This window comes from Heterodontus francisci, unplaced genomic scaffold, assembly GCF_036365525.1.
Source record: "Heterodontus francisci isolate sHetFra1 unplaced genomic scaffold, sHetFra1.hap1 HAP1_SCAFFOLD_1325, whole genome shotgun sequence".
Lineage (NCBI taxonomy): Eukaryota > Metazoa > Chordata > Chondrichthyes > Heterodontiformes > Heterodontidae > Heterodontus > Heterodontus francisci.
The window spans coordinates 42570-70055 of NW_027140626.1; the positions used below are offsets into that span (position 1 = coordinate 42570).

Sequence of the window (27486 nt, forward strand, 5' to 3'; positions counted from 1 at the left end):
GATTGACCTTACCCCCTCTCCCCCATTACACAGATTGACCTTACCCTCTCTCCCCCATTACACAGATTGACCTTACCCCTTCTCCCCATTACACAGATTGACCTTACCCCCTCTCCCCCATTACACAGATTGACCTTACCCTCTCTCCCCCATTACACAGATTGACCTTACCCTCTCTCCCCCATTACACAGATTGACCTTAGCCTCTCTCCCCATTACACAGATTGACCTTACCCTCTCTCCCCCATTACAGATTGACCTTACCCTCTCTCCCCCATTACAGATTGACCTTACCCTCTCTCCCCCATTACAGATTGACCTTACCCTCTCTCCCCCATTACAGATTGATCTTACCCTCTCTCCCCCATTACACAGATTGACCTTACCCTCTCTCTCCCCCATTACACAGATTGACCTTACCCTCTCTCCCCCATTACAGATTGACCTTACCCTCTCTCCCCCATTACACAGATTGACCTTACCCCTTCTCCCCATTACACAGATTGACCTTACCCTCTCTCCCCCATTACAGATTGACCTTACCCTCTCTCCCCCATTACACAGATTGACCTTACCCCTTCTCCCCATTACACAGATTGACCTTACCCTCTCTCCCCCATTACACAGATTGACCTTACCCTCTCTCCCCCATTACACAGATTGACCTTACCCTCTCTCCCCCATTACACAGATTGACCTTACCCCTTCTCCCCATTACACAGATTGATCTTACCCTCTCTCCCCCATTACACAGATTGACCTTACCCCCTCTCCCCCATTACACAGATTGACCTTACCCTCTCTCCCCCATTACACAGATTGACCTTACCCTCTCTCCCCCATTACACAGATTGACCTTACCCTCTCTCCCCATTACACAGATTGACCTTACCCTCTCTCCCCATTACACAGATTGACCTTACCCTCTCTCCCCCATTACAGATTGACCTTACCCTCTCTCCCCCATTACACAGATTGACCTTACCCTCTCTCCCCATTACACAGATTGACCTTACCCTCTCTCCCCATTACACAGATTGACCTTACCCCTCTCCCCCATTACACAGATTGACCTTACCCTCTCTCCCCATTACACAGATTGACCTTACCCTCTCTCCCCATTACACAGATTGACCTTACCCTCTCTCCCCATTACACAGATTGACCTTACCCCTCTCCCCCATTACACAGATTGACCTTACCCTCTCTCCCCATTACACAGATTGACCTTACCCCCTCTCCCCCATTACACAGATTGACCTTACCCTCTCTCCCCCATTACACAGATTGACCTTACCCTCTCTCCCCATTACACAGATTGACCTTACCCTCTCTCCCCATTACACAGATTGACCTTACCCTCTCTCCCCATTACACAGATTGACCTTACCCTCTCTCCCCCATTACAGATTGACCTTACCCTCTCTCCCCCATTACACAGATTGACCTTACCCCTTCTCCCCATTACACAGATTGACCTTACCCTCTCTCCCCCATTACACAGATTGACATTAGCCCCTCACCCCAATTACACAGATTGACCTTACCCCTCTCCCTCTTCTATACAGATTGACCTTACCCTTCTCCCCATTACACAGATTGACCTTACCCCCTCTCCCCAGTACACAGACTAACCTTACCCTCTCTCCCCCATTACACAGATTGACATTAGCCCCTCACCCCAATTACACAAATTGACCTTACCCCTCTCCCTCTTCTATACAGATTGACCTTACCCTTCTCCCCATTACACAGATTGACCTTACCCCCTCTCCCCAGTACACAGACTAACCTTACCCCCTCTCCCCATTACACAGATTGACATTAGTCCCTTCCTCCCCCATTACACAGATGGACCTTACCCTCCCTCCCCCATTACACAGATTGACCTTACCCCCTCTCCCCCATTACACAGATTGCCCTACCTCTCTCCCCCATTGCACAGATTCACCTTACCCCTCTCCCCCATTTCACAGATTGAGCTTATCCCCACTCCCCCATTAAACAGATTCACCTTACCCCTCTCCCCCATTAGACAGATTGACCTTACCCCCTCTCCCCATTACGCAGATTGATCTTACCCCTCTCCTCATTACACAGATTGACCTTACCCCCTCTCCCTTATTACACAGATTGGCCTTACCCCTTCTCCCCCATCTACACAGATTGACTTTACCCCTCTCCTCCATCTACATTGTTGGGGGTCACAGCAAAGTGACCGTGAGCGGGGTGATTTTCACCATCCTTGGGCTGATGGGTGTCTGACCTTCTCCGCTTGGAATGTGTGCATGTGTGTTAGGGTCAACACAAGACAGGCTCCTTCGTGACGCTCAAATGGTTAAACAGCCTTCTTATTCTCATTGCCGAAACTCTGCTGTCTTTTATCCTAACTCACACCAAGTCCCATTCACTCATCACCCATTGTGCTCGTTGACCTTTATTGGCTCCCAGTCCAGAATGTCAGTGTGTAAATCCGTTCATGGCCTCTCCCCTCCCTAACTCTGTAACCTCCTCCAGCCCCACAACGCTCTGAGATCTCTGTGTCCTCCAGTTCCTGCCTCTTACCCGTCCCCAATTTTAATGGCTCCACCATTGGCAGCCGTGCCTTCTGCTGCATGGAGCCCTAAACTCTGGAATTTCCTCCCTAAACCTCTTCGCCTCTCTCACCTCCTTCAAGATGCTCCTTAAAACCTACATAGGTGAACGAGCTTTTGTTCACCTGTCCTAATATCTCCTTTTGTGGCTCAGTGTCAAATTCTGTTTGTTAATTGCTCCTGTGAAGCACCTTGGAAAGTTTTACCACAATAAAGGTGCTACAGAAATACACGTTTTTGTTCAAACATGTCCATCCATTTAGCGTTGGCTAATTTCCCATCATCCCATGTGTCCAATTCCTGAATCAAGTTAGCGAGTGTTAGATATTCTTGAGCTGTGACTTCTAACAATATTTCTTTTGCTTCAGGGAGCCGGGATGAGCGTGTGTTGAGCTATGAGGCGGTTTTACAGATGGAAGGTGAGCTACACTACTGAAACTGCTTCCAAATAATCTCCTGCTAGGGCCCAAAGATCGTGGGTCGCGGCTGATACACCCAGTGCAGTACTGAGGGAGTGCTGCACTGTCAGAGGGTCAGTACTGAGGGAGTGCTGCACTGTCAGAGGGTCAGTACTGAGGGAGTGCTGCACTGTCAGAGGGTCAGTACTGAGGGAGTGCTGCACTGTTGGAGGGTCAGTACTGAGGGAGCGCTGCACTGTCGGAGGGTCAGTACTGAGGGAGTGCTGCACTGTCAGAGGGTCAGTACTGAGGGAGTGCTGCACTGTCAGAGGGTCAGTACTGAGGGAGCGCTGCACTGTCGGAGGGTCAGTACTGAGGGAGCGCTGCACTGTCGGAGGGTCAGTACTGAGGGAGTGCTGCACTGTCAGAGGGTCAGTACTGAGGGAGTGCTGCACTGTTGGAGGGTCAGTACTGAGGGAGCGCTGCACTGTCGGAGGGTCAGTACTGAGGGAGTGCTGCACTGTCAGAGGGTCAGTACTGAGGGAGCGCTGCACTGTCGGAGGGTCAGTACTGAGGGAGTGCTGCACTGTCAGAGGGTCAGTACTGAGGGAGTGCTGCACTGTCGGAGGGTCAGTACTGAGGGAGCGCTGCACTGTCAGAGGGTCAGTACTGAGGGAGCGCTGCACTGTCGGAGGGTCAGTACTGAGGGAGTGCTGCACTGTCAGAGGGTCAGTACTGAGGGAGCGCTGCACTGTCGGAGGGTCAGTACTGAGGGAGTGCTGCACTGTCAGAGGGTCAGTACTGAGGGAGCGCTGCACTGTCGGAGGGTCAGTACTGAGGGAGTGCTGCACTGTCGGAGGGTCAGTACTGAGGGAGTGCTGCACTGTCGGAGGGTCAGTACTGAGGGAGTGCTGCACTGTCGGAGGGTCAGTACTGAGGGAGTGCTGCACTGTCGGAGGGTCAGTACTGAGGGAGTGCTGCACTGTCGGAGGGTCAATACTGAGGGAGTGCTGCACTGTCGGAGGGTCAGTACTGTGACTACACTTCTAAAAGTACTTGGTTGGCTGTAAAGTGCTTTGGAATGTCTCGAGGATGTGAAAGTCGATATAGAAATGCAGTTGTCTTCTCTGTTTATTGTTTGCAGTACACTATGCTCGTCCAATTATCATTTTGGGGCCCACCAAGGACAGAGTGAATGATGATTTGCTTTCTGAATTCCCGGATAAGTTTGGATCTTGTGTTCCACGTGAGTATGTGCACCTGGATACTCTGGTCCATGAGGTCTGAGGAAAGCTTCAATGATATTGGCACTCTTTCAATTCTGATCGTGGGAGATTGAAACCCCTTTAGACAGCCCTTGCTATTTTTATTATACCTTATTGCTGGCCCTGACTGATCCAGTTTTCACTGGGGCTACGAGTCCCACCACCAGGATCACTGAGCTGGATCTGATGATGTAAGAACCAAGACTCAGTTCACTGGCATTAATCTCTTTGAAACTGAATTAATGAACAGTTTTTACTGACATCGCTGTGTTGGCCAGTGAGTTGGAGGCAGAATGAGAGATCAAACAACCAACAGTCTGTTTATTCATCAAATAGCAAACAGAGTCTCTGAACTACAGCAAAGTCTCCCGATAAAGCAGGATGAATTCTCCAGCGAAATGCAGTGAGTGGAGGATAGTTACACAATACAAATGATGCGTGTAAAATCAATCCCAGTCACTTCGAGTAGTGTGGACTCCAGGCATGATTGAGGGGGGAATTACCCAATCATCTCCATACCGGCTGGGAATCCTGGCCTTGCTATAAGCAGCTTATGAATAAAACGAATGCAACTGAACCCAATTCATTCCTCACCCCATTACCCAACAATGAAGCATTGAAATATCTTCCTGTCTCTCCTCAGACACGACTCGACCAAAGCGTGACTACGAGGTGGATGGGCGAGACTATCACTTTGTGGCATCGCGTGAACAGATGGAGACAGATATTCAGAGTCACAGATTTATTGAGGCGGGCCAGTACAACAGCCACCTGTATGGGACCAGCGTCCAGTCGGTACGGGAGGTGGCGGAGCAGGTAAACACTGCGGCACGTATTGGGGTCAGCGGGGCTGGTTCTGGGGAACGGGATGTGTTCCTACATCAAATACCCTATATAGATTGGGGCAGTTGGGCGAGGTACTAGAGGGAATATTGCTCACAGCTAACAGTGAAGGAGGGGAGAGAGTTGAGTGTGCTCCCCTCAGTAGAGATGTTGTTTCAATGAGAGCCAACACAACACTCCCAGAGAAATACAGGCTCTAATTAAACTTCAAGTCTGGTGTTTACTGAAATTCCAAAGACCACTGCTGCTCCCTAGTGCTGGCTCTGTGTATTACAAGTCTCTATCACTGTATATTGGGGTACCCAGCTAGTACTGACTGGTATATTGGTAATACTAGTATATGGTAATAATAGTGTAGAGTATTGGCTTGTGGCTGATGTGTATATCATTGATTGGTTCTTTTGCCAATCACTTTAACTCATGAGGAAAAAATTTGTTTATACAGCGAGTGGTTAGGATCTGGAATGCACTGAGTGTGGTGAAGGCAGATTCAATCGAGGTTTTCAAACCGGAATTGGATAAGCACCCGAAGTGAAACAATTTGCAGGGCAATGAGGAAGGGTGGGTGAATGAGATGAGCTGAATTGCTCTTGCAGAGAGTCAGCAAGGAGTCTGGGCCGAATGCTCTCCTTCTGTGCTGTAACCTTTCTGTGATTCCAATTACCAATGTGTAAATTAAATGATATGTTAACCTGTAGATCAGGGATTATCTTTCTGTCATTTTATATTTCAGTTTCCGTCCATCTTTAATCTCTTGCTATCTAATGCCTCTATTCTGTGCTGTCTTTCTACCCGTCATCTCTGCCTATTTATGTCTACGTTTTTGAGCTTTTCAGCTAGTTTGCAACCTTCATTTCTCTAGTCTTTCCTGCTCCTCCACCTCTTTTCCTTCCTACTCTGTAACTTTCTATCAATTTGTATACAGATTGATTGTATTTGTGTTTCCAGTGTTTTCCCTCCCTCTCTCTCTCTGTCAGTGCCTGTACCAATGGGTTGTCCTCCACAATACCCTCTCTGTGCCTGCTTCTGGCCTCTGTCTGCTCTCAGTAAAGTCAATATCCTTTCCCGCTTGCAGGGTAAGCATTGCATCTTGGACGTCTCAGCAAATGCAGTGAGGAGATTGCAGGCGGCACACCTTCACCCCATCGCCATTTTTATCAGACCCAAGTCCCTGGAAAATATCCTGTGAGTATTAAATGGCAAGTTTCTACATTCTAGGTGCAATTGTGTTAACAGCCTGTGACCAGTCAGGCCATTCATCCCATCACAGGCTAGTGCTCCGCCATGTCTCTGTTTCCCCTGTGCATGGTTTGCCTTGTACCCCGTTGTCCTGTACCGCTGTTGCCTCCATCCCAGTTTGCCCCATGCCATTTGCTTCCCTGTTACTGCTGCATGTCCCCATATTCTGTTACCCCTATCCTTCTGGTCCCCTTCCCTTTCCCATAATGACACCCAGCAGCATTTGACTGCCCCCAGTATCTGTCTGACAGACTGGTCCTTTCATTCTTTCTAGTAGCTGTTTATGGTTGCCCTGCTGGTTTAAAGTCTTTATATGCTGATCCCACTGCACTGAGCTTGAAGTTGCTTTCTTCTTTCTCCGCAGCTTTGTCCTGTATTGTATAATTATCTTGAATTGTTCCCCTTCCTATTTACTTTTGGGATCAGGCTCATTGCTCAGCCCTGCATTTTCTCCACTGTCTTTACCTCCTTTCAGTGTCCTAGCACTTTCAGTTGGACATATTAATCTATGGGGTCAAATCTCCTTCTGCAAAGGGTCATGTAACATTGCCCCAGCCTGCATTTTAATGTAGTGATAGCCCCATCCTGTGTAATGCAGATATGACCAGGAACACCGATCTAAAAGGCTCAGTGACCCACCAACACCTTTGGGAATGCACCATCCAACTAACAGCGCAAGTCACTCAGTGGGTAACATTCTCACCTCTCAGTCAGAAGGTTGTAGCTTCAAGATCCACTCCAAAGACTTGAGCCCATAATCCAGGCTGACACATCAGTGCAGCACTGACAGTCCATTGTACTGTCGGAGGGTCAGTACTGAGGGAGTGCTGCGCTGTCGGAGGGTCAGTACTGAGGGAGTGCTGCGCTGTCGGAGGGTCAGTACTGAGGGAGTGCTGCGCTGTCGGAGGGTCAGTACTGAGGGAGTGCTGCGCTGTCAGAGGGTCAGTACTGTGGGAGCGCTGCATTTTCGGAGGGTCAGTACTGTGGGAGCGCTGCACTGTCGGACGGTCAGTACTGTGGGATTTCTGCACTGTCGGAGGGTCAGTACTGAGGGAGTGCTGCGCTGTCGGGTCAGTACTGTGGGATTGCTGCGCTGTTGGAGGGTTAGTACTGTGGGAGTGCTGCACTGTCGGAGGGTCAGTAATGAGTGAGTGCTGCACTGTCGGAGGGTCAGTAATGAGTGAGTGCTGCGCTGTCGGAGGGTCAGTACTGAGGGAGTGCTGCACTGTCGGAGGGTCAGTACTGAGGGAGTGCTGCACTGTCGGAGGGTCAGTACTGAGGGAGTGCTGCGCTGTCGGAGGGTCAGTACTGAGGGAGTGCTGCGCTGTCGGAGGGTCAGTACTGAGGGAGTGCTGCACTGTCGGAGGGTCAGTACTGAGGGAGTGCTGCACTGTCGGAGGGTCAGTAATGAGGGAGTGCTGCACTGTCGGAGGGTCAGTAATGAGGGAGTGCTGCACTGTCGGAGGGTCAGTAATGAGGGAGTGCTGCACTGTCGGAGGGTCAGTAATGAGGGAGTGCTGCATTGTCGGAGGGTCAGTAATGAGGGAGTGCTGCATTGTCGGAGGGTCAGTACTGAGGGAGGGCTGCGCTGTCGGAGGGTCAGTACTGAGGGAGTGCTGCGCTGTCGGAGGGTCAGTACCGAGGGAGTGCTGCACTGTCGGAGGGTCAGTAATGAGTGAGTGCTGCATTGTCGGAGGGTCAGTAATGAGGGAGCGCTGCAGTGTCGGAGGTTCAGTACTGAGGGAGCGCTGCGCTGTCGGAGGGTCAGTACCGAGGGAGTGCTGCACTGTCGGAGGGTCAGTAATGAGTGAGTGCTGTACTGTCAGAGGGTCAGTACTGAGGGAGGGCTGCGCTGTCGGAGGGTCAGTACTGAGGGAGTGCTGCACTGTCGGAGGGACGTTGCCGAGGGAGGTGCCATCTTTTGGATGAGATGTTAAACCAATGCTCCATCTGTTCTCTCAGATGTACATAAAAGATCCCATGGCCACTATTGGAAGAAGAGCAGGGGGGAGTTCTCCCCGGAGTCCCGGGGCCAGTATTTATCCCTCAACCAACATCAGTAAAAAAGTGATCTGGTGATTGCTGTGAGAACTCTCTGTGGGCAAACTGCCTGCCAGGTTTCCTACATTACACAGTGACTGCACTTCAAAATAACTTCATTGGCTGCAAAGAGCTTTGGGAGACGCCTCCTGAGGTGGTGAAAGACGCTATAGAAATGCAAGTCTTGTGAATGGAAGTAAATTAAAATTGCAGGATGTTTGATTGGTGTGGGTGGGAAATGTGAGCTGAGTTAGGCTGCCGACTGTGGTGCTAATGTAGTTGGAATAGATGAAGGAAGTTTTCAGTTGGTCTGTGCTTTGTATTACAGGGAGATTAACAAACGGCTGACAGAGGAACAGGCTCGTAAGGCCTATGAGAGGGCCGTGAAATTGGAGCAGGAGTTCACCGAGTGTTTCTCAGGTGTGTGACTAGCGTGCAAGCTATTACCCTTGACCATATTCCACTGTGACATTCTTTGAAGGATGAGGTTTGTGTTCCCCCAGCAGACCCTCGACCAAGTACCTCAGAAGTTGTTTGGTGATACAGAACTTGAGAATTGCTGAAAATAGAGACATGTTGTCGAAGCTTTTTGTCTTGCACTCATCAGGACAATCTGCAAGAATAACCAATGTAAGGGAAAACAACAACTTATACTGCATGAGAAGAGAGTGCTGATTGGTTGGGAAGTGAACTCTGATTAAGAACAGGGCTCTGTGTATTAAAATATGTAGCTTCCAGTACACTGTGAGCCCGACTGACAATCTTGAATTGGTTGTCAGGGAAATTCTTAGCGCACTGCGGATTATTTAGCAAATGTTGTTCAATCGCGGAATCACATCTAATGTTGGACACTGTGTTTTGAGTTTTGCAAGTACGGGCTGGTTGGGTACAGCCTGTACCTCGTCCATTGCGAACAGCGGAAGGGACATGTTGTTTGATATGATCCGCCAGTCTTTGGGACGTATGGCCTATATACCTAGCATCACACTGGCATTGAAATTCATATATCACATTACTCACGTGTGTGATAGGTAGGACTTTTTTTGGCTTGACGGCAGCATCCTGTTAGTGGCGAACACCACACATGTGTTGCTACTGCATAGTAGCGGTGTGAAACAGCCAGCTTTACCTGTTGCTCAAATTTTTGGGATACATTACCCTTCCAGGGTAATCTGAGGTAGACTGGGCACTTTTCAGGGCCAAACATTACTGCCTTAGGGCCGTTCATATGTTTGTGCGATATACAGCGAGAAATGATCTGACCAGGGTAGCCATTGTCATGCAGGATGTCTTTGATTCGCCCTATTTCAGTATCAAGCTTGCATGGTGAGCAAATGGCTCAGGGCCTCTTTACGAAGTTACTGATAAGGCCAATCTTATAGCGTGTGGAACTGTAAAAATTCCAATGCGTGTATTGACCAGTGAAGGTAGGTTTGTGGTATACCGTGGTAGAGAACCTCTTAGCAGATTTCTCAATTAGTACGTCAAGGAAAGGGAGCTCATTTGACTGCTCCATTTCAAAGGTGAATCTGAGTGCAGGATGGAGCCCATTAAGACATGCAAGGAAATTATATAGGCCATACGTCCCAAAGACTGGAGGATCATATCAAACAACATGTCCCTTCCGCTGTTCACAACGGGCAAGGTACAGGCCATACCCAACCAGCCCGTGCTTGCAAAACTCAAAACAGGGTCCAACATTAGATGTGATTCTGCGATTGGGCAACATTTGCTAAATAATCCTCAGTGTGCTCAGAATTATGCTGACAACCAATTTAAGATTGTCAGTAGTACTCGCAGTGTGGCGCATTTGCGTGTACTGGAAGCTACATCTATTAATACACAGGGCCCTGTTCTTTGCAGACAGAAAGAACATGTACACACATTGCGCCTGTTTCAGCTAAACAAAATAAGTGACAGCCATTTGCTGGTTTATTCCTCAGGGCAATGCCTTGACCAATCAGAGTCAAGCTGCCTGGTTTACATTTCAAACAAAGCTTGCCAGTTAACTGTTAGTCAGCATAAACTGGTGCATTCTCCATGGCAACGCCTCTACCAATCAGAGTTCACTTGCCAACCAATCAGCACTGTCTTCTTTTGCAGTATAAGTTGTTGTTTTCCCTTACATTGGTTATTCTTGCGGATTGTCCTGATGAGTGCAAGATGAAAAGCTTTGACAACATGTCTCTATTTTCAGCAATACCTCAGAAGTACGGAAGAATGAGGATTGATCTAACTGAGGTGTTTACAAGACTCCATTTATCTGAAAGAGAAAACTTGGAGAAAATCTGATTAAGGTCATCAAAATTATGAATGGGTTGAACAGGGTAGATGTGAAGAGAATGTTCCTACTAGTGAGAGAATCCAAAACTAGATAAATAATAAATAAATTGGGAATTCAGGAGAAACTTCATTACCCAGAGAGTGGTGAGAATGTGGAACACGCTACCACAGGGAGAAGTTGAGGTGAAAAACAGAAATGCTTTCAAAAGGAAACTAGATGAGTACATGAAAGAAATGGGAATAAAAAGATATGCTGAAAAGTGGAAATGAGGCAGATGGGATGGAAGGAAACTTGTGTGGAGTATAAACAGCGCAGGCTAGTTGGGCTGAATGGCCTATTTCTGTGGTAGAAATTCTGTTAATTCTACTAGTTGAGACAGTAGACAGAGAGAAACTATTTCCTCTGGTGGGGGGAGTCCAGAACGAGGGGGCAGAACCTTGAAATTAGAGGCAGGCCGTTCAGGGGTGATGTCAGGAAAGGGGAGTGGAAATCTGGAACTCTTTCCCCCCCCCCCCCCCCCCCTAAAAGCTGTTGAGGCTGGGGGTCAATTGGAAATTTCAAAACTGAGATTGATAGATTTTAAAAGCAAAATACTGCAGATGTTGAAAATCTGAAATAACAATTAAGTGCTGGAAATACTCAGCAGGTCTGGCAGCATCTGTGGAGAGAGAAGCAAATTAATGTTTCAGATCTGTGACCATTCATCAGGACTGGCAAAGTTTAGAAAAGAATTAGGTTTGAAGAAATTGAAGGCAGAGGTGGGCGGGTTGGGAGGTTTGGTGGGGAAGAGAACAAAAGGGAAGGTGTGTGATCGGGCAGAGGGCAGGAGAGATTAAATAACAAAGCTGCCATGGGACAAAGGCAAAGAGAGTGTTAATGCTAGTGGTCCAGAGACAGCATTGATAGAATTTAGTTGGGCATGCTTGTGTGTGTGTGTATGTGTTAGATAAGGAGGGTTAGATACAGAGTAAAGCTCCCTCTACACTGTCCCCATCAAACACTCCCAGGGACAGGTACAGTACGGGGGTTAGATACAGAGTAAAGCTCCCTCTACACTGTCCCCATCAAACACTCCCAGGACAGGTACAGTACGGGGGTTAGATACAGAGTAAAGCTCCCTCTACACTGTCCCATCAAACACTCCCAGGACAGGTACAGTACGGGGGTTAGATACAGAGTAAAGCTCCCTCTACACTGTCCCCCATCAAATACTCCCAGGACAGGTACAGTACGGGGGTTAGATACAGAGTAAAGCTCCCTCTACACTGTCCCCCATCAAACACTCCCAGGACAGGTACAGTACGGGGGTTAGATACAGAGTAAAGCTCCCTCTACACTGTCCCCATCAAACACTCCCAGGGACAGGTACAGCACAGGGTTTCCCATCTCCTATCCGTGTTGTGCTGACGCCCTGAGTGAGAAATTGGGTTGGGGTTGCAGTTTTGTGCTGGGAGGTCACTTACTCTTAAGGTACTGGATGGAGAGTCTGTTGTGGCGATTGAACTAGCTCCCCGAGACCAACTCCTTGTTGCAATCCCTTTCTGCCAGATTTCTTTTCAAAACAAAGTAATCTCTTGTCTCTCTTGTCTGTTGCAGCAATTGTGGAAGGTGAGAGTTTCGAAGAGATCTACATCCGTGCAAAGCATGTCATCGAGGAGCATTCTGGCCCTTATATCTGGGTCCCTTCCCGGGAGAGACTCTAGGATAATCCCCCGCAACATCGAGCGGTCTCATCCGTGCAAATCCTGTCCTGTCCTGAGCTTCTACAGCCGCTATCGCCTCTCGCAGGATCTGAACCCCCCCCCCCCTCCCTCCCTCCCACCTTTACAAACACAACACACTGTTTTTGTTCTTTCATTCGCTCCATTTCCGGGATGGGGGAGAGGAATTTAAAAAAAATGTTTTTTTAAGAAAAAGAGGACAGCCTTGCGTGTGACCTGTATGTTTCCGCACTGTGCAAAACTCGCTTGTGCATGCTTCGTGTGTAAAGCAAGCAAATAACAAGGACCATTGAAGGAACAAATTTTAAAAAAATCAGCCCCATCTTGCGATGCACGGGGTGTTACGTCCGTAAAGCCTGAGCTGTCGATTGTACAAATCTTGGCTTGTCTCTGGTGACTGTAAATAACTTCCTTATTTTAAAAAAAACACAAACAAAAAAAATACAGCGACGATGAAAAAAACAAAAAAAAAAGACCGTTAAAATATTGCTTTCTGTTCTCTACTCTTTCCTTCCCTTCCTCGTATCGTCTGGTTTTGCTGCCTGCACTCGAAAGAAAAACAATAAAAATAATCATTCAAATAAATCGGAAGGTGGATGGCCATGGAAGGAAGGCAAGCATGAAATCCAGGATGATGAAAGCTTTTCAAACTACTTGGCTCGTTCTCGCTCGCTCATGCATCCTGTGGAAAACTCTTCCCATCTTCTCTGACTCCTGTTAGAAGATGTGGCTGTTATCGCTCTCTCTGCCTCCCCACACAAACACACTTCCTGAAGGAATATGCCTTCCTTCATTGCTGCATGGAGACTGTGACTGCTGGCCTTGGGAACATGAGCAGGGTTAGACCATACAGCCCATGGAGCCTGCTGCACCATTCATTACAATCTTCTGCCTCAACTCCACTCCCTATATCCCTTGATTCCTTGAAAGATCAAAAATCTCTGCCTTGAATATTCTTAACGATGGAGCATCCACAACCTTCTGAGGTAGAGAATTCCAAAGATTCACAACCCTCAAAGAAGAAATTTCTCCTCATCTCAGTCCTAAATGATCGACCCCTTAGTCTGAGACTCTGCCCCCATGTTCTAGACTCTCCAGCCAGGGGGAAACAGCCTCTCAGTGTCCACCCTATCAAACCCTTTCAGAATCTTGTATGTTTCAATAAGATCACCTCTCACTCGTCTAAATGTCATATAGTCCCAATTTACTCAGCCTATCATAGGGCAACCCTATGATCCTAATGGAAAATCATCTCTTTTAGCTTCTGGTTCCCTGACTCATTCTTATTTGTATTTGCCCCAGAAACAATTCTGGTATTTGACCGTGCTTTATTTATGTCGTTGGAACTTGTGGTTCTCCCCACTTTTTTACTTTCACTTCTTTCTAGTCAACTCACGCACTGTCCCCTTGTGCAGAGAATTTTTGTTATCAAGCGGTTGCATGATATGTGTGAAGGGAGTGCTTGAGCTTTCATTTCGGGCCTTGAATCAAGTTCCTGACCAGACTTCAAGGCCTTGCTGTCTGGCTGGGAATAACCTGGCTTCAGAATGTCAGTGTGGGGGTGGAGTGCAGTTTTGGCAGGGTTGGGTGCGAGTGATCAGCTTGTGAACTGGCCTTGCTGACCGTGTAACCATACACGACCTGGGCAGAAAGCAGAGGACAGCTCCCTCATGTTTAGAATGTCGAACTTTCAGCTGAGACCCTCCTGGGCTGGTGATGGTAGCTTTCACTTTATTCAGGTCTTACCCCCACCCATTTCTGGTGAGATGATGACACTCACACGAACCGTAGTTTGCTTTCCAAGCAGGTGGGTCTGTGGGATTGGGGGATCCTGGGGTACCCGCAGGGAATCCCTGTGATTGAAGGAGGGGGCCCCGTCAGCGATGGGGAGAATGATTGTGGCAGCAGATTTCCTCACAGGGCCTTGAAGAGCGCTTCTCATCCTCGCCGCCTTTCCAAACATTACCCTCACTGGCCTCTCGGGGCCTTGAGCCCTGTCCTGCATGGTTGGGCCTGAGTAGGAAACATAACTGCTACTTTCTGCTCAGCCCTCTGAATGAATGTGAAGGGTGGGTTGCTGATGATACCCAAGTGTGTATTAAATGGGACCACATGTGAGGCTTCAGCTGGGTGCCTGCGCAGTGGAAGGGGTTAAAATTGGAACCCCCAGTTGCTTCAGCCCACATAACGTGGGATTTTAACTAGCCAGTTCTGCCAGACTGGTACAGCTCATACCCGACCCCCCCAAGTTGGGGGAGATGACGGTCAGTTTACTGCTGTTAAGCGAAGAGTCTTTTAATTGAGGAATCTCACAGTCTGAGTTAATTCGATAGTGCAAGGAACAGCAGAAAGAAGAGCAAGAGGAATGGTGAGGAAGACACTTTGAGGGCTGCGAATCTGCAGCAAGTCTTCAAAGTAGAATCCTCCAGAGCACACAACATCCAGAAACAGTGTGACTTTGAAATTCTCCCTCTCTTTAATTACTGGGAATGGTAATCAGCTGCACTTGAAATGAGAGGTCCAAGGGAGAGCCCAGAGAAAGATGAGATAGCACCAGACAGAATCAAACTAGAGAATCATTGCTGTTTTCACTGGACTTGAATTTCTCAGAAGGGGGGAGGATTTTGGGAAGTGGGGGAAATTCTGCTTCGAGGGGGAGGGAGAGATGCTCCTCTTGATGACGAGTTAGAAGGCAGCGAGAGTGGGGCAATTGACTGTGGTGGGCATCAAGTATGGGGTCGTTTACCCCTTCAGGCCCTCTCGATGGGAAGGAGGTTTGTTATTTCTTGCCAGAATGGCCACATCAATAAGGACCTTACCCTGGGAATAAGGTGCTGGATTGCCCCCCCTTAAAAGATCACTCTTGTTATTGATCAAAAAAAGTGTCAATACCTCACATTAGTCAAGTCTCAAGTCATCATGACACACCACCAAGGAAGTGATTTATTTTTAAATAATGTTAGGAGGGAGAATTGGTTAATACAAGGTCACCAGCCAGCCCATTGTGGGGGAAAGCCAGTGGGAGCGTGGATTTCCCACCCCCCCACCCACCCCGCCGCCCCAATCTCTCCTTTTGTAAAGCATCCAGAGGAGCAAAGATAATGCCTAAGGCTGTAAGCGTCAGACCTACAAGATGCTGTAAAGGGTTTCGCTAAATGGTGTCCCACAAATGCATGGTAAGTTCAGTTGAGCTCTTCCTCCTCCCTCTATCCAGCCCTCACACACCCTACCAACACTGACTCAGTCCCAATATGGTCTGGTGCCAGGCTAGATTCGGGCATGTGGTTTGCAAAACTAACTTCATCAATTCCTCCCTCCTTGAATTAGCTGTGGCCATTTCCCACCAGTGATGTCATGATGGACTGGATGCTATTGTAAGTGGATGAAAAAAAGTTATAAAAGTTTTATTTTAAATGTTTCTCAAAGTCCTGTGTTTCTTTTACAGATGAGTTCTTTGTTCTTGTAATTCTCACTGTTGGTTTGGTTGATGAGGAAAAGGAAAGAGCTTTTACTCTGTATCTAACCCTGTTTTTTTTCCTTTTTTTTTCTAACCCAATTTTTTTATATATCTAACCCCCGTTTTTATTTTTGAACCAATTTGTATTTTACTGTCAGTACATGCTTCTTTTGCAAAGTGTACATGATATAGCTTAAAACGTCATTGTAAATTCCCAAAACTTTAGCACTAAACATTACGTAAATAAGACATTTGAATGCTTTATTGATAGATTAAAACAATCAGCAGTCAACACAAACTTTAAACATTAATTTAACATTCAACGGCTTTCCTCACATTTTCTGTCAGTATTTCATATCGTGCTGTACCTGTCCTGGGAGTGTTTGATGGGGACAGTGTAGAAGGAGCTTTACTCTGTATCTAACCCCGGTTTTTTTTTTTCTTTTTTTTTTACCCCAGGCCCCTTTTATATTTTTCACATCGAGGGGGCCTTTATCCCTCAGGCCCCCTTTATGTACATATTTACAGTTTTAAAATAACTTTATTAAAACAGATAAACAAACAAAAAAACTCAAATTAAAATGCCATTCTCGGCGTCGACGATGCACTCCAGTCCCTGCGGTGCCCACCGGTCGCGGAAGGCCTCAAGCGTACCGGCGGATACCGCATGCTCCTTTTCCAGGGACACCCGGGCGCGAACGTAACCGCGGAAGAGGGGCAGGCAATCGGGGAGGACGGACCCCCCGACGGCCCGCAACCTGGACCTGTGAATTGCCACCTTGGCCAGGCCCAGGAGCAGACCGACGAGGAGATCCTCCTCCCGGCCCGAGCCCCTCCGCACCGGGTGCCCAAAGATCAGGAGCGTGGGACTGAAGTGCAGCCAGAATTTGAGGAGCAGCCCCTTCAGATACTCAAATAGGGGCTGCAACCTCGCACACTCCGTATAAATGTGGAACACGGACTCGTCCAGGCCGCAGAAAGTACAGCTGGCCTGGGAGTCCGTGAACCTACTTAAAAGCCTATTGCACGGGACTGCTCTGTGCAGCACCCTCCACCCCAGGTCCCCGATGTAAAGGGGGAAGACTCCCGCGTAGAGAGACCTCCATCGGGGTTTCCCCTCGCCGCCAGATGGCAACGCGGACCGCCAGGGCGTGTCCGGCCGGCTGACGAGGGCGAGGAAGTGGAGAGTGTGCAGGAGCACACGCCGATTGGAATGGCACGGAGGGCATTTCCGAGAGGCGGCTCGGGTTGTGCGGGACCAGCTCCCGAGGAGGGTTTCGGGGCCTGGGTCCGATGAGCAGTTCCGGCCGAGCTGGGGTCAGCTCGGCCGGGATTGCTCCGCACTCCCGAGCCCCCTCGCCACCCGCAGTGAGGGGCGTCCCGGGGGTTTCGGCTACTCCTCCGCCCACCGGACCGTCCCCGGAGTCGGCCACCCGGACAGCCGAGGCACTCTCCTCCGCCGGCGGGGGAGCGCCCTGACTGGAGGCGACCATGTTCCAGACTCGGAAAAGATCCCGGTAAAAGACAGGCAACTCCCTCAGAGAGGCGCGGCTAACGGACTCCACCGGGAGCTGCGTGTCGTCTTGAAGGCAGTGACACTGGCGGAAAAAATACGTCGCCAGCGCACACCATCTGGGAGGACGCTCGACGTACAAGTATCTCTGCAGGGTCCGAAGGCGGAGAGTCGCAGCCTGGGTGCGGACGCACACCAGCGACTGACCCCCCTCCTCGATCGGGAGACTCAGGACCGCGGCAGAGACCCAGTGTTTCCTCTTGCCCCAGAAGAAATCGACGAGTTTCTTCTGGATCTTGGTGGCAAATACAGGGGGTGGGGCCAAAGTGACCAACCGGTACCACAGCATGGAGGCCACCAGTTGGTTTATGACCAACGCTCGGCCCCTGTAGGAAAGCACTCGGAGCAGTCCTGTCCAGCGCCCCAGCCGAGCGGTGACTTTCGCCTCCAACGCCTGCCAGTTTGCCGGCCAGGCTTCCTCAGCGGGGCTAAGGTGGACTCCCAGATAGAGGAGGTGCGTGGTGCTCCACGCAAAAGGTGTCATCTCCTCCGGCAGGGAGTCCACCCGCCACTGACCAACCAGGAGTCCGGAACATTTCTCCCAATTGATCCTCGCGGAGGACGCGGCAGAAAAGGTCTGCTGGCAGTCGCGCATCCTCCGCAAGTCAACGGGATCTGTGATTGCGAGGAGCACGTCGTCGGCGTAAGCCGAGAGGACGACCCGCATGGCCGGCCCGCGCAGAGCCAATCCCGTCAACCTCCTGCGAAGCAGGCACAGGAAGGGCTCCACGCAGATGGTATACAATTGGCCGGACATGGGGCACCCCTGACGCACTCCTCTCCCAAAGCGAAGGGGCGCCGTCAAGGACCCGTTAACTTTGACTAGACACTCTGCGGCGGCATATAAAAGTCGGACCCGGGCCACGAAATGCGGCCCGAGTCCGAAAGCGCGCAGAGTCCCGAAAAGGTAATCGTGATCCACCCTGTCGAACGCCTTCTCCTGATCGAGGGAGAGAAAGGTGACCGACTGACCAGTCCTCTGGGAAAGGTGGATCAGGTCCCGGACCAGGTGGATGTTGTCCTGGATGGACCGGCCCGGGACCGTGTTGGACTGGTCGGGGTGGATCATGTGGGCCAGCACGGAGCACAGGCGGGTAGACATAGCCCGGGCAAAGATCTTATAATCCGTGCTGAGGAGGGAGACCGGACGCCAGTTTTTAAGCAGGCGGAGATCGCCCCTCTTCGGCAGCAGGACGATGACCGCCCTGCGCCACGAGAGGGACATCTCCCCGGTCGCCAGGCTTTCCCCCAGGACCCGCGCGTAATCGTCCCCCAGGACGTCCCAGAACGCCCTGAGGAACTCCACGGTCAACCCATCCAGCCCTGGGGATTTGCCCCTCGAGAGCTGGTGGAGGGCGCCGGTCAGCTCCGCCAACGTGAGCGGAGCCTCCAATCCTTCGGCGCCCTCCGGGCTGACCTGCGGCAGGTCCTCCCACAAAACTCTGCGCGCATCCTCGCTGGACGGATCCGGAGAGAACAACGCACTGTAATAAGTACGGACCAGGAGGCCCATTCCCTCCGGATCCGTGATGGAGGATCCGTCGTCGGCCAGCAACTCGACGAGCTGCTTACGGACCCCCCGCCATTTCTCCAGCGAGTAGAAGAAGGGTGAGGCGCGGTCCAAATCTTCCAGGATCTGGATCCGCGACCTCACGTACGCGCCTCGGGACCCTATGAGCTGCAGGATCCTCAGCGCGCCCTTCTTCTCTTTGTACGCCTGCCACAGGGCCGGGTCCACGACGGCATGACCGAGGCGGGACTCCAAGTCGAGCACCTCCCTCTGAAGGCGCCCGATCTCGGCTTCCCGCCTCTTGGTCGACCCCTTCGCGTACTCCTGACAGAAGACGCGGATGTGAGTCTTGCCCACATCCCACCATAGCCTCAAGGAGGGGAAGCCCCCCTGCTTCCTTCTCCAGTCGGCCCAGAATCGACAGAACGAGTCCCGAAATCGCTCGTCCTCCAGCAGCCGGTTGTTAAAGTGCCAGTACGTGGACCCCGCCCGCGTGCGGAGCGGAGTGAACTCCGCCCACACCAGGTGGTGGTCCGAGCACAGCACCAGCCGCATGGAGGCCGCCGAGACGTGGGAGACGTACGCCTGCGAAATGTAGAGGCGGTCGATTCGCGACCCTCCTCCTCCAGACCTCCACGTGAAGGCGCTGGAGTTGGGATGGAGATTCCGCCAGACGTCCACCAAGTTAAGGGAGCTGATCAGTCCCCTCAACTTCTCCACCGACGCTTGGCCGCGCTGGGGACCGGAGCGATCCCCCACCTCGAGGGTGCAGTTAAAATCCCCCCCGAGGATGATGCACTCGCCGCTATCGATGGAGCTCAAGAGAGCGGACACTTCTTCAAAGAAGCGTGCTTGCAACGCGCCGGGCCTGGGCGCGTACACGTTCACAAAGTGGAGCGGCACGCTACCCAGGCGAACGGCGAGGTGGAGCAAGCGGCCTGGCACTAGCTCCTCGACCCCCAAGATCTCCGACTGAAAAGTCGGGGCCAACAAGATAGTCACCCCACTAGAAATAGGGGTGAGGTGACTCATGTAGACCCCACCCTGCCACTCCAGGAGCCAGGTGGCTTCGTCTCCCGGAACGGTGTGGGTTTCCTGCAGAAAGCTCACCGCGTATCTCCCTTCCCTTAGGACTGAGAGATTGTGAAATCTGCGGTGAGCCCCTCTGCTGCCGTTGATGTTGAGGCTGGCTATGGTTATCTTCATGTCAAAGGTAATTAAAACCCGTCACCAACAGCTCACTGTGAGGAGGGAGTGGAAGTGCACCTGGTCCTTCACTCCCCCAGCAACCCATTGAGGAACACATTAAAACGGCGCCTCTCAACCAGTTTCACGTCCGCGCGCTTGCCCGCTATCTTAAGGGCGGCACGGACGGACTGTATGATCAGCGCCAGATTTGACCAACGGTCGAGGGCCAGCTGAACTTTATTACGGAAACCCCTGCAAGCCGCGAGGAAATCCCGGAGTTCCGCCGTGGGGATGAGCGGAGATTCGGTGGGAGGCACGAGGGACTCCACCACCTCACTGGCGATGGAATCAAGATCATCCTCCGTGCCACGCACCGAATCCCCATCCTCCTCCGGGTCGTCACCGCCAGCGGCCGACACATCCACCACACACTGTGGGGCGGACATCCCGGCCGCGCCAGCTGGTCCCGCCTCCGTCACGATCCCACCCCCAGGATCGATGGCGGAGGAGTCCTCTCTGGGTTCTATTGTGAAACTGGAGCCTGTAGGCACCAGCGGTTCAGGACCCCCCTCCACCTCTGTCCCCAGGCCAATGAGTGGTCCAGGGGAGACAGAAGTTCCGGACTCCGGGAAACCAGCCGGAGCCGAGACTGGAGGCGGAGGGAGGAGGCTATCTCCCGCTCCGCCAGCACCCACAGGCCCAGCAGATGGGGCAGCATTCTCAGTTATAACTGGGTCGGGTGTCTCCTGGTTGGTGGTGGACTCCGGCTGGGAGGCCCGACCCTCTGGGGCCTCGCCCTCCCCTTCATTCAGGGCACCCGACCCAGTAGCAGTGGCAGAATGGGCGGCGTCCCCAGGCTCCCCCACCACAAGCAGGGCCCCACTTACTCCTTCAGGAGGGGCCTCATGTACCGGGGCCATCCCCTCCCCTCCATCCTGAGGAATAGGGAGCACCTGCCCGGAGTTTGTAGCCTTGGTGGTGGCGGTAGGGGGAACCTGAGGACCAGAAACAGGAGGCAGCTCCCCTCCAACAGATGGGCCCTGCACCTCAGGGCCCTGTGTTATTTCTGTGGAGGGGTGCCTTCTCCTCTTTTTCGCACTTGGGCACGGAGACTCAGAGACCTCCATGTCATCAGAGGCCTCCGCCTCCACACCCTTTTTTTCCTTTCTTGTCACCCTGGGCCTGAGCCCAGCCCTGGGACAGGTGGATTCCATGGGAATGGGCTTTGGGCTGAGCTCAGGCTCGGGTTGAGTCAAAGTGTCCAGGGGACGCGCCTCACGATGTTTCTTTTTTCCCCGCCTCTTCCTTCCGCTCGGATGGACGCTTCCCTCCCCGCCGGAGGCTGTGAAAACCATAGCCTCCGGAACCGACTGAGCGGTGTCTATTGGATGTGCGGGGGGAGTGGGAGGAGGTGCTGTGGAACCACTCTGGGCCGCCGAGGTGGAGCTGGCGGCCGGGAGGTTGGGGCAGTTCTTCCGAACATGCCCCACCCCCTTGCAGACGTGGCACCGCGCCCCGTCCGAGGTCCAAATGACGCGGTAGGCCGTCCCCTAGAACTCCACATTAAATTGGCCCTCCGTGTCCTCCTCCCGCGCCAGCTGCATAAATAACTGGTGGCGGAAGGAGTAGACATGTTGGAGGCTGTGCTCCCGAAGACCAAGCCGGACTGGGGTGATCCCCGACCTCACCTCCCCCAGATGGTGCTGGTGGGGGAGGAGGAGCTCACTGGGAATGAAGGGTGGGACGTTGGACAACATTATCCGATGCGCAGTGGCCCCCAGAGGGTCCACTGGCAGGAAGGTCCCCCCCGCAGTGAGCCCTTTACTCAGGGCCAGGGACACCGCCCGCTCGGTCTTCAAAAAGAACACAGCCTTCCCATAATCTTTGAGGCCGCAACAATGGCCGAGGGGCCGACAACCACGGCCATTGCCTTAACACAGGCCTCAATAGACATGTTGGGGTGGGGATAGCTCTTCACCCCATGGCTGCATGTCAACAATTTAAAGGGTGACGGGGCCACGTGGGCAGCCACAGAAGCTGCAGCTGCGTAGGTAGTAGAGGGCCCCGCCACCCGTCATGAGGGGCTTGCCATGATCTAAGAGCTAAACCCACCCCAAATTGTGGACTTGCACACCAAATATCAGCGATTCACCAAAAATATTGAATGTGTATTAAAACAAAGCAAACAAACAACAGGTTAGTGGAGAGGCTGAGGTAATAGAGGAGGCAAAGGCAGGCTGGAAGGGATGACTTGCTTTCTGGAGGTGGTGCTCACAGTACACTTAAAACAGTCTTTGAAGTTGGTCTTCCGGTCTGGGGAGTCTTCACCTGGGTCAGCTGAAGCTGCCCAGGCACTATCTATCCCCTTCCGTCTGTTTAGCTGGGCAGCTTCAGCTGACCCAGGCTTGGCAATTGGGGTGGGGAGGGAGCTTTCCTGTGTGCTTGTGCAGCAGCACAGACTCCTGTTGAATTGGCAGCCCCACCCCTTGTTGTTCCAGCCACTTGTTCCTCCCCCAACAGTCCAAAGTAAATTACTGGTGTTCAGCACCCACCTCCAGACAAAGCCTTGTTTCCAAAAAATGTCTCTTTCTTCTCTTTAATGGAGACTGTTGTTGAAGTTTCACCTCTGCTTAGTTGTAGCTCCTCTCTCCACCTCTGCAACTGCCACCAGCACTCTCAGCTGAGACTCGTTGAGGCACTCAACACTCAGGCTCCCAAATCAGAGAGCAGCCAACCCCGTTTTTTTTTAATATATTTTTTTTATGTCGAGGGGGCCTTTATTCCTCAGGCCCCCTTTATATACACACTTATCTGGTTTTAATAAAGTTATTTTAAAAATATAAATAAACAAAAAAACTCAAATTAAAATGCCATTTTCGGCATCGACAATGCACTCCAGTCCCTGCGGTGCCCACCGGTTGCGGAAGGCCTCAAGCGTACCGGCGGACACCGCATGCTCCTTCTCCAGGGAAACCCAGGCGCAAACGTAACCGCGGAAGAGGGGCAGGCAATCGGGGAGGACGGACCCCCCGACGGCCCGCAACCTGGACCTGTGAATTGCCACCTTGGCCAGGCCCACCGACGAACCCCGTGCTGTACCTGTCCTGGGAGTGTTTGATGTCTTCAAGTGCTGAAAATAAGAGAGGATATGTTTCACCTCAGAGCAGTTAATTTGACACTTGACCTCATCCTGGAATGTGTCTGCACTGCTCTCATTTGGAATCTCCTGCCTCTGTATGTATTCCTTGATCACGACTCAAAATGACATTTTTTAGGTTTTTTTTATTCAGTCATGGATGTGGGCGCCACAGACAAGGCCAGCAGTTATTGCGCATCCCCAGTTGCCCTTGAGAAGGTGGTGGTCAGTTGTCTTCTTGACTGCTGCAGTGCATGTGGTTTAGGTACACCCACAGTGCTCTGAGAGAGGGATTGCCAAGATTTTGATTTAGCAGCAACAAAGGAACGGTGATACATTCCCATGTCAGGATGCTGTGTGGCTTGGAGGGAAAACTTGCAGGTGGTGATATTCCCATGCATTTGCTGGCCTTGTTCTTCTAAGTGATAGAAGTCATGAATTTGGAAGGTGCTATCAAAGGAGCTTTGGTGAGTTGCTGCAGTGCATCTTGTAGATGGTACACACTGCTGCCACTGTGTGCCGATGTGGGAGTGAATGTTTAAGGTGGTGGATGTGGTGCTGATCAAGCAGGCTGCCTTGCCCTGGATGGTATCAAGCAAGAGGATAGTATTTCATCACACTTTTGACTTGTGGCTTGTCGATTGTAGACAGACTTTGTGGACTCAGGAGGTGAGTTACTCGCTGCAGAATTCCCAGCCTCTGACCTGCTCTTGTAGCCACAGTATTTGTGCGGCTGGTCCAGTTCAGTTTTTGGTCAATAGTAACCCCCAGGATCTTGATGGTGGGGGATTTAGTGATGATAATGCCATTGAATGTCAAGGGGAGCTGATTAGACTGTTGTTGGGGATGGTCATTGCCTTGCACTTGTGTGGCATAAATGTTAGATCAAACACTGTGCACTACCCGCCCTTATTTTATATTTGTTGCCTAAGTATTGAATTGAACAACACATCTGCTTGTGGAGCAGGACTGGTGTTAACCCAAGGAACAGATTGTTGGTAAGATTTTACAAACAAGATTTTCCTATTGGACATGTTAAAAAATATTTTATATTTCTTTTGGATTTATAGCAGCATTCCTGTATTATAAAATTTTAATTGAAAGTTATGCTGTATGTCAGGAGTGGAGGGTTTACTAGAGCATGATACGAAGCTCCTAATAATCTAGGCTCAGCAACAACGCTGTGCCCCGTTTGATCCAGTGATCTGGCGGCTTGTCCCCAGTCCTCAGGTCAATACCAACCACGAAAGACATGTGCCGAGAATTGCCTGCACGCTGGGAGTAGTAGTAACACGGGCAGGAATAGTTCCCTGAAGGAATAATGGAACAACAAATATGGTTAGTAGTGCTGACATAGTTCACAAGCACTGCAGAGCCATGTACCCTTCACTCCACCCCTTTTACCCAGCATTGGATACCTCCCTTTTAAACCCCCAGCACAGGACACTGCCCCTTTTCACCCCTCTGCCCCTTTCACCCATACCTCTCCCAGTGATGGACGCTGCCTTTATTACCTTTGCCAGACTTTTTCTTATTTTCCACTGGCTTGAAGTGAATGGTGGGCATGGGACAGACCAGCTGCATAGGTTCAGCTTCCACCAGGCAGGAGTTCCTCTTGTCCCAGCCTGCTCCCTGCAGGTACATCCCTTTCACAAACACACCATCCTGAGTAGAGAGAGACAGTAGTTATTGATCAGTTCACTGTGCAGTCTGCACTGCATGTCTGCATCAGCACCATTTGATATTCAGGAAAATAGGATTTCTTTATTTAAGAAAAGGTTCCAGGTTGGATACCTGCTCTGTGCTGGGACAGCCGATCACAGCGGCAGTGATGGGTGAAGAATGAGACTGAGTCTCCCCCAAGCCTGAGGGAGGTGAATATTCTGTTCCCAATTTTGATTCAAGGATGCATGGTGGAAATGCATGCAGGTAAGTGCGTGAGCGTGGAAGAGAAGGTGTGTGTTTTTAGGTGTTAGTGAGGGAGGTGTGGAGAAGAGGGGATGGGGGAAACAGAGAGTGAGTAAATGAGAATAGGAGTGGGCATAAGAGTTTGATGTCCATTGCGATTGAGTTACTTATCCAACGTGCGTTCGTGCGCACACGCACACTAATTCTAAGAACAGACATTTAGTTAAATTGAACCCAAATAAGGAGTCAACACTTTTAATTTCATCTCCTGCTTAAAACCATTCTTTGCTCCATTGGGGACTTTTTAGTCTGGTTTTTCTATGGAGATTATCTCCCAACTTAACTCATTTTCTTCCAGAAGGTTATGGGGTCAAGTCTTACTCTCGTCCTTCAGAACGTAATCCAGCTGACACGCCCTAGGCAGCACTGAGCAAGTGCCTTGCTGTTGAAGGGGCAGCACTGAGGGAGCGCTGCGCTGTCGGAGGGTCAGCACTGGGGTACCACCGTGCTGTCTGAGATGCTGTCCTTCAGATGAGATTTTAAACTCGGGGCCTGTCTGTCTGTTTCGGTGACTGTTCAGCATACCTTTGGAAGTGTCCTGATCCATATTCCTGCCTCAACCAACATCACCAAAACAGGTCATTCTCACATTGCTGTTTGTGGGATCTTGGTATGCAAAGATTGGCTGCCACGTTTCCCACGTGGAATGTGATCACTGTTCTAAAGTGATTTATTGGCTGTAAAGTGCTTTGGGACATCCTAAGGTTATGAAAGGCACTATAGAAAAATAAGTCTTGCTTTCTGCAGTTACACTGAGAGGTTAAAGATAGTGTGATATTATTTTTAAGAAAGCATATGCCGTACCTTGGGAGGCTCCAGCAGGTTATTATCATCGACCACAGAAACTATAAATTCCCAGGAGAGCGAGTCCACTGATATCTTTTGGGGGGGGTTAAAAGGTGAAAAGACTTATTTTCTTAATTGTTTAATTCAATTAATAAATTAAAAGAATCTTACAACACAAACATTTCTCCTCTCCCCCTCTGGTTCTTTTACCCATTATCTTCAATCTGAGTCCCTCTGGTTACCAACCCTCCTGCCACTAGGAACAGTTTCTCCTCATTTACTCTATCACAACCCTTCATAATTTTGAACACCTCTATCACATCCCCCCCACCTTAACCTCTCTGCTCAAAGGAGAACAATCCCAGCTTCTCCAGTCTCTCCACAAAATTGAAGTCCCTCATCCCAGGACCATTCTAGTAAATCTCCTCTGCACTCTCTTGCCAGTCTAACTCAGCATCTACCAGGGATGAAAGCTGAGACCCTCTTGGTCTGGATAGATAATTAGACAGGGTTTTTTTTACCCAGTGCCTTTCTGACTATCAGCCAGCTGGATTTTCACAGTTTTGCTCGGACATTTCCCATTTCCAGCCCGAACCTCAGACAGAAGCACAGGATATTTTGCCCCAGCTCCTTAGCAGGCATTGTGAGGTATTCTTACTGTGTTCCTGCGGGCTGCAAGCTGCAACACTGCAGTGAGGAATCCTGTGGGGAAGGTGAATCCAGAAATCCAGAAGATGACTGGTGGGTGAGCAGTCTCTGCCCACTTGGCCAGTTGTTCTACTCTGTGTACCAGATCGCGGGTCCATGCTCCAAGGAGCTTCACAGATGGATAGGCCTGAGGGAAACAGATGGTGAACCTTATTAGGAGGGTAACTTTGGAAGTGAGATTAAAGCCTACCATTAGGCGGTGAATGCGGACTGAGGAACAAAACATAAATACGTTCAACCTTCCAATGTCAAAGGAAGTAAACATCCTGACTGATTAGATTTAGCTAGGAGCAGGAAGAGGCCATTCTTATCAGAAAGCCTGACCCTTTTTTAAATACTCCTGTGATGCTTTACTACGTTAAGGTGATATACAAATGCAAGTTGTTGATGTAATGCTGCCTCAATGGGGATGATTCCCTTGCTTTGTCCGGCTCCCGTCAGCCAGGTGACTCAAAAGATCAAACTTGCTGCACTTGTGGAAATCACTGACCAATGGACCTGGGAAAGGTGTGCACATGGACATGGCGCGGGGTGTTGGGGGAAGGTAGATAGAGAAAGGAAACTGATTCAACTTGAGACACTCCCCCACAAATCGAGGAGGGTAGCAATACCCACAGTCCAGGGAAATGTCTGGTCACGTGGGTGCAAAGTAGCACTCGCCTGTGGAATGATAACCCAGCAAGCAACAGGGTAAACTGAACACCATTCTCTCGGTGAGAGGACAACTAGCACCTTCCACTGACGTTGTGGTTCAGTTTGACAATTTACCATTCTAA

General features: G+C 50.6%; 2 protein-coding genes across 2 annotated transcripts in view; one reads left to right on the plus strand and one right to left on the minus strand.

Moving 5' to 3' along the window:
- LOC137360279 (disks large homolog 4) overlaps positions 1-15763 on the plus strand; it is a 48995-nt gene extending 33232 nt beyond the window's left edge. Inside the window, exons 11-16 of the mRNA XM_068025773.1 lie at positions 2963-3013; positions 4137-4238; positions 4901-5073; positions 6176-6285; positions 8708-8799; positions 12260-15763. Coding sequence (XP_067881874.1) covers positions 2963-3013; positions 4137-4238; positions 4901-5073; positions 6176-6285; positions 8708-8799; positions 12260-12366 — 635 coding nt within the window. The 3' untranslated portion in view covers positions 12367-15763. The remainder of the gene's footprint in view (positions 1-2962; positions 3014-4136; positions 4239-4900; positions 5074-6175; positions 6286-8707; positions 8800-12259) is intronic.
- A 7406-nt stretch (positions 15764-23169) lies between these two features.
- Positions 23170-27486, minus strand: part of LOC137360280 (dynein axonemal heavy chain 2-like) — a 30900-nt gene continuing 26583 nt past the window's right edge. The window contains exons 16-19 of the mRNA XM_068025774.1: positions 26661-26837; positions 26021-26095; positions 24763-24913; positions 23170-24558 (exon numbers count right to left, since the gene is read on the minus strand). Of these exons, the coding sequence (XP_067881875.1) occupies positions 24404-24558; positions 24763-24913; positions 26021-26095; positions 26661-26837 (558 nt within the window). The 3' untranslated portion in view covers positions 23170-24403. The remainder of the gene's footprint in view (positions 24559-24762; positions 24914-26020; positions 26096-26660; positions 26838-27486) is intronic.